General features: G+C 26.0%; 1 protein-coding gene across 1 annotated transcript; it reads right to left on the bottom strand.

Moving 5' to 3' along the window:
- Positions 1-3,608: 3,608 nt before the first annotated feature.
- Positions 3,609-6,393, bottom strand: LOC119681068 (neprilysin-2-like; the record flags this gene model as incomplete). The annotated part of the gene is given in 4 exon segments (XM_038094137.1): positions 3,609-4,101; positions 5,258-5,444; positions 5,549-5,799; positions 5,864-6,393. Coding segments are annotated over 4 exon segments (927 nt in total). The 5' UTR covers positions 6,201-6,393.
- Positions 6,394-7,983: the final 1,590 nt, after the last annotated feature.

Raw genomic sequence — 7,983 nt, 5'->3', positions numbered from 1 at the left:
TGTTTTGACAAATAGCAAAAATAGCATAATGCAAGCAAATTACATTTAGTATAAAAATAAATAATTAGCATAGATTGAAAATTAAAATGAATACAAAATTAAAAGGAATGGGAAAAATGTTGAAAATTTCAAAATAAAACACAGAAATTTTTCTTTTTTTTTCAATTTTCATATTTATGAAATTTTTAAATATTTAATAACACATAATTATTAACATATGATTGCAATATTCGTTGGAATTTCCAATTAAGGTTCACAATAGTTCGCTTATTGCATTGGTAACACTTTTTTTTTACTGGCCGATGTGTCTGGCCAGTATACCTATACTGGCCGAGGTAGAGAAAATAGTGTTGTTGTTTTGCGTACATTTCGGCCAGTGTAGGCCAGCAGCTTGCTGTTTTTTGCCATACTTGCGTACTAATCGATCATATTTTTTCGCGAGAAGCAATAATTTTTGCTCTGGAATAAATTTATTATCTACACAACAAAATTGAAGCTTTATACGAACGCAGTCTTACATGTATATTCAGATCGTATTTTTGGTCTAAAAACCATGGAAATGGATTTTTGAAAGACAAAAATTTTTGAGTAGAAACATAAAAAGGATTCTCTTTTCATCTTACTCAAGGATTTTGAATTCACACATAAAATAAACATATTTACAATAATTGTAACTTAAGAGTATTAAACAGATTCCTAAAACGGTCGGGTATACGTCCCGGAGCCACTCCTCAATCACGACAACCAAGACCCGTTCCCCATCCTCTAGAGTTATTTTACAAACAGATTCCCGCGGGTTACAACAACAACAATAGGGTTAAGCAGCTAATAACATTAGGTCGTTCCGGCGTATAACATGCTCCACCTTCATAAGTTGTTCTGAAACTTCAATACTTTACAAACTTCTTAAGTTAATTTTTTTAATTTATTCTCTTTAGCATAACAGTGGCAATATTAAAATGTATGACATAAAATGTAAAACCTCATTCAGGTGACATAATTTAAATGTTTATATATATATATGTATATATCAGTTCTTTATTTGGATATTTTACTGCCAACTGCAGCAATAAATATGTAGTGTGAATGCAATTAAAACTTGTTAGTGTTAGAAGTCTTAAGATTGTAGTCTACAGCATGTACTAAACATGTTAAATATAATATGATAAAATAACAAATATATAACACTATATATAAAAATGAATTATTAACTTATTAGATGAGCTCGTGAAAATACTTCACTCGTCATACTAATTTCACCACTACGGTAATATATATGTTTCCACACTTAACCTCTATTTAGCAATGATAATAAATATTTATTGAAAGAACAAGAAATTATTTATAGTCATAAATTAATATTATATTAGTAATATAATAATAAATATGTAATAAAATTAATTATTTAATTGTATCAAATATTAATTGTATGAAACGCAAATAATTTTTACTGCAACTTTTAAATATCGTGATGTGTACAACGTGTTATATACTCAGAAACAACGAGAAGAAAAACTATGAATCTTATCGATATAAAAAAATTAAAATATTTAATGAAATTAATACTAATAGTAATGTCTCCATGTAATTGCGTATCTTAGGTCGTGGCGCTGCAATGATAATCGAGTCCTTGTTGCTGTTCTACCACATAAATTGCTTTAAATGCTGTGTGTGCCATGTCCAACTTGGTGATGGTCTCAATGGTACCGATGTACGAGTGCGCAATCATAAACTACACTGCCAAAACTGTTATTCCAGTGACGATGGTATAAAATTTAGCTGCGTTTAAAAAATATTTAATACCTTTAATATATGGATAAAAAAACAATATTGAGCTAAGCTCACACTTGCTGAAATGGATTTTATCAAACAATCGAAGTCGTCTAAATAGTTGTTGCAATTTTAGGTTTCTTTTATTTTTTAGATATTGACATACATTATATAAATATTCAAACAGTTTTTAAAGAGTTTATAGGCGCTTATCATATCAAAATTTTATAGCTAAAAATTCGTTTTTAAAATCGTAAAATTTTAGATATTAACGCTTAAAATTTTTTTAAATTATTTTATTCGATATAAATAAGCTCTCTATTTTTGAGCAAAAATTCTAAAAAAATATTTACAATTTATATTTATTAAATTGGTTTTTACAAAAATAAAATCGAAAAAAAAAATCAGAAAATATATTTATTCAAAACGTTAGTCTTTTTTCAAAATATTGTTAAAGCTTAATGTATTTGAAATAAAAACAATAAATGTTAAATTTATTTTAAAATTCTATATACAGATTTAAAAAATTTAATAATATATATTGTATGTTTGTTTGGTGAAAGAAATGATAAAAAAATTTATACACATTACTTGTATTTACCATATTTTACATATATATAAATAATTTACATACATAAAACTCTGTCAATTTAATGAATTTAAATATAAAAATATTTTAATATTTAACAATTTATTTTATAAAATTAATATTTTATCATTTTAATTTTTAAATTGTAATATTTAATACTTTTGTAAATTATTTTTAAAAATTTATATATTTGCCTATTATATATATATATTTTATATTAATTTTTTTAGTCTTTATGTAAAAGAAATATTAAATATATATTGTATTGAATTTTTAAATAATGTATTTGTTGTAGTTGTATTATATAATATTATAAATTTTTATATTTAAATTATTTATAAATTGCATGCTAAATTAATTCAATTGTATTAAATATATAAAATTTTAATTTGTATTAAAATTAAAATTAATAAAAGTATAACAAATCAAAATACCCACGAACCTAACCAGAACCTTATGTACCTTTGTCATTATGATACAATATAAATATATATAAATAATATATAACGAGTATGAAATTGTATAAAAGTCAAGAAAATATATTTCAATAATTTTATTATATATATTATGATTCTTTTTTGTAATATTATAACTATTTTAACTTCATTTCATTTTAATACTTTTAAAATTGTGTATAAAGACAAGTTTTTATTATTATTAACATATATAAAAATATCTATACATAAATATATAATATACCTAAGTATATATGTATATACTTATGTATATAAGTATATATATATACTTATATATCTAAGTATATATATATATATGTTAACACCACATCTTTATATATTATGTATTATGTATATATAATATATAACTTTATATATATTGAAAAAAATATCAATATTAAATTCTCTAACTGATTAAATAAATTACGCTGAAAATTTTTAATTGAAATTGAAAATAACTTGTTTTATATTAAAGTTTATAATTATCAGAAAGGTTTCAGGAACCACTTATCTGTACAAATATACTTCCCATTGTAATACGACAAAAATATGAAGTTGTAAAATAAAAGGTAAAAAAAAACTATGCGAAACAACTAAAAGCGTTGCATAATTTTAGGATGTATAATAATCAATATTTAAGATAAAGATCATGCACGAAAGTATGCTACATAAAATTCATGTTAAACTTAAGACTACCTTTGCAATGTAGGCAGCCTAAAAGTATCCTCTTTATTAGGAACATCTAAATCAGCTATAAAGTCACTGGAAGATACGTTTTACAAATAAAAGCTCAGTTTTCTTTTAAAACATTTATTATGAGTTTATTTATTTTGTTCAAATAACAAATATTTTATAATTTTTGTTTATTTTGTTTAAAAATTCACATCACTTTTTTTGACTACGAATACATGAAAATTTGTGCGTATTTATGATAGAAATACGCTTAATTAAATTTTAGGAAAACGAAAAAAATTGTGTTCTTAAATGTCATATAATTTACAAATTGGTTTTTTTATAATTTTAACTAAAACTTAAAATTAAAACTAAAACAATTAAGAAAAGAGGTCAGCATAATAAAGCAAAATAGTTTTTTAGTTTTTACTCTGCATATATTATGTTGTTTGTCAATGTTATTTTACCAAACTTCACATTTGTGCACTGGATTCATAGGTGATCCTTCTGGACATTGAAAATCTTTTGCAAAATCTTTCATGTTGCTTAGCGAACCTAAAACTCTGAACTCCGATGGGGAATGAACGCCAGTTGTAATACGCATTTTTAACGTTTCTAAAATGTCAACAAAATAATAGATTAAAATAAAGGAGAATATAAACACAATTCAAATACACTATATATTGAAACGAATTTTTATAAATATTTATTTTGTTAGCTTATAACCATAATCACAGGGATGGGCTAAGACTTGGTGGCTGCTTCCGTTATATATGAATCAGATTAAGTTAATATGGCTGGTCGTAAGCCAAGCATAAACTTATTAATTCCTAGCAATATTAGATACAGTTAGGATCTAGTTATAAACCATTTAGTTAATTTTGTAGAAGGAATGTTCGAAGTTGTATTCCTGAAACTCAGCCACCAAGTATTTTATAAATATTCTTTTTTTGAGACCAAACTTTAATCTTTTAGATTTCAGAGTCCACATTTCAACCCAAACCATATGTGTCACGCGCTCCCAAAGAGTCTTCTACATTGAAGAAAGCATAAAATGGTCTTTAAGAAGTCCACAATTGACGAATGACTTAAAAATAAATTCCTAGCCTATTTAAAATATCTTACACATATGTTGGTCAATAACAAAGCAGATATAAACCATCAGCTAATCAATTATTGGACTATCCTTACTGGGTATACAAACCGCGATCACTACATATTCGCACATATTGTTGAACTTTTTTATTGTGCCTTACTCTATTCTATACAGAATGATATCAGAAATTGTTTGCATGATACTAGGGTTGTGCTCGATTTGTTCACCTAATCTGTATATAACCAGACTTTAGCTCATCTGCGTTGTAATTGCTTGCGATATCTCTTACGACTAAGAACTGAAAGAAGGGAAATGACTAAATATCGTTCAGAGATACGTAATAGATCTAACAAAACCAAATCTGGAGCTTGACTTATTAACAATTTAACTCATACGTATCATTCTCAAAAGAAAGCTATAGTTTTCCAATAGAAAACTATAATACCATAGTGTTTGTATAAATTGAGTTTCTTACAATAACTACATTATATATCCCATTACCTAGATCGCTTGACCGTTTTCCGATAGTCAGGAATGATTGGATGGAAAATTTTTTATTTTACTAAAAAATATTTAATTTTTTAAACAACTTTATAGTATTTAAGGCCAGGAAACACGATTTGTTAAGAAATACATAACTAAATATAAACAGTAATTTTTCGCAAAAGAACCCACCTTTACGGTATTTCGCGCACCAGGTTTGACCAGCTGATATCCAAAACATTTGTTCTGGTGTGTAATCTAATCCTGGTAATAATGGTTCCGGACCATTCTTCTCTGCCCATTGTCTATAAGCAATGTACGATTCCTTAACACCTCCATTATCTGCAATGTTTTCACCTTGTGTATTAATGCCATTCAGCTGTAAAGTGAAATATTGTTTAATATCACGTCAAAATTGAAAATTCTAGGCCTTATTGAGCGTTTATTTAACACAACATTTATTTATGTATATAGTTAACTTACATTTAAGCCTGTTATATGTTCAGTATAGTTGCCATATTGTTCGATAATACATCTAGCTTTGTCTAAATAAGCTTTTTGTGTATCAGGTTGCCACCAGTCGACCAAATTGCCATCAACATCGAATTGACGTCCTTGATCATCAAAACCATGTGTAATTTCGTGTCCAATAACATAACCAATGGCACCATAATTCATGTATTTAGGTCTGTGTGCATTGAAGAAGTGACCTTGCAAGATACCGGCAGGGAATTCTGTTGTGAAAATAAAAATGAAATAATTTAAAAATAATAATAGAATTAATACTATTACACTTACGTATGCTGTTTTCAATTGAGGAATAAAATGCGTTCACAATAGCAGGTCTAGCATGACGTACCCAATCAGTTTTATTAACTGGCAAACGCAGTTTATTGAAGGAATAATCAGTACCGAATACATTCATTTTAAGGAATGATTCAAAATACTTATTTGGATCAATATCTAATTTTTCATAATATTTAGAAAGTTTTTCTTCATCTAACATTTCATCCGGATAACCAATATGTGTAGCCATTGAGTGCAACTTCTTTTTAGCTTCTTTCTTAGTCATATTATCCATCCAGTCAACTTGCTCAAGTAGATTGTTGAAAATTCCGCGTATATTATCAACCATTTCAAGAGCAATGGCCTTTGAATCCTGTTTGAAATGTTTGCGCACATAAAGCGAACCCACCGAAATCGCTAAGCTGTGAGTTTAACGGTGGAGTTGAGTGTGGTGAGTTCAAATTTAACGAGTAAATGAATTTAACGAGCGAATAAATGAAATTACATAAAATAAAATAATCATAAATATTAAATGGATTAAAAATGCATTTACGTTTAATTAATTGTTTTAAAATGTTTAAAATGTTTTAAATGTTGAGCAATAAAAAAAAAACAACAACAACGACAAAATGTGCTTGAAGCAACGTGGTGAAATATTGTGAAACCATTGATTTAATGTGTTGACAATCGTGCGATACACTGAGATTTATATTTTTTCATACCATAATGTTTATGAACTTTTGTGAAATGTTGATATAACCTTGCTATATTATGGATTTTATCTTTAATGGATATGTGTAAAAAAATTTTAGACGTGATATATGAATTTTTTAAAAAGATCTTGAAACACCAATCAAAAGAATTTTTATTTAAGTCAATTCCTTAATATCATTATTTTCTTTTTTCTTATTATTTTTAAACTGATCGATCAACAAATTAATCTAAAGATCCTACATAGTTTAAAACTAATTATTTAGATATAAATATAAGCTTGTTAGTAACAAGGAACGTTCGGATGTACGTTCGTGGGTCCTAAGGACCGTGCATATTTCGCATTGAAATTTATCTGTTTTGTCAAATCAACTAGGATTCATGAGAACTAATAATAATTATAACTGGCTTGCAATAATAACAACCAGTTCTTCTAGTAACTCAAATAGAACTTTTCATAATTGTTTTTTAACAAATTAAATCAAAAAGTATTTTCAATAATATTGGAAACAGTTTGGAAAGTTCTAAATATTAGTTTTTAAAAGAAAAAAAAACAAGTACTATAATATCATAGAGCAATCAACAATTATGTCAATTAAAATAGAGAATGTAATATAGAATGCAAGAAAATCACAAATAAATAATTGTAAGGTGTTTTGGATAATCGTTGAAAAACGTTGAAACGATCCATAAATCGTAAGAGAGTTCTAAGTTAAAATAATTTAAAGGATTAAAAGAAAAAATTAAAAACTAAAATTATGAAATATTATTTAATTCTACAGAGTACAAAAATCCAAGTTATAATAATTGAAAGAATTAAAAGAAAAGGATTAAAAACTAAAATCATAAAATTTTATTTAATAAAATTAATTTTTATAATTGTGGTTTTTATTTAATAATATTGCTTTCAACAAAATGGGATTAAAAGAAACATTCAGTGAAAGACGTTTTAGAAAAAGTACTCTAATGAGAAATATAAGGAAAACATAAGGATAAAAAGTCATGAACAAACTAATGAACAGTTATCAAATAACAGTTAATGAAACACCAGAACAGCGGAAGAAGTTGTCATTGAAAAAACAGTACACATGGAAAATTAACACATGTAAGTAATGTAGAACGCATGTAAGAGAGAAAAAATCAACAAATGATGAGTTGATTGAACATTTGGTAATCAGACTTTTATTTAAACTAGAAGAATTAAGTCTTTTTAAACTATATATGTAGATCCAATTCAATTGACAACCATAAACATATGACAACCTGCTAAAATGTTGAATCTGGTAAGTGCAAATATAATTGCTGGTTTCATTAGTAACTAAATAATATAGTTTATTCAAAGACAATAATGCTTTACTTAATATCGCATTATTGTTGAAGATGGATATCATAAAATCAGTAGGATAGTAATAAAAATATTG

This window comes from Teleopsis dalmanni, chromosome 2 (assembly GCF_002237135.1).
Source record: "Teleopsis dalmanni isolate 2A chromosome 2, ASM223713v2, whole genome shotgun sequence".
Lineage (NCBI taxonomy): Eukaryota > Metazoa > Arthropoda > Insecta > Diptera > Diopsidae > Teleopsis > Teleopsis dalmanni.
This window is presented reverse-complemented; position numbering and strand designations above follow the sequence as displayed.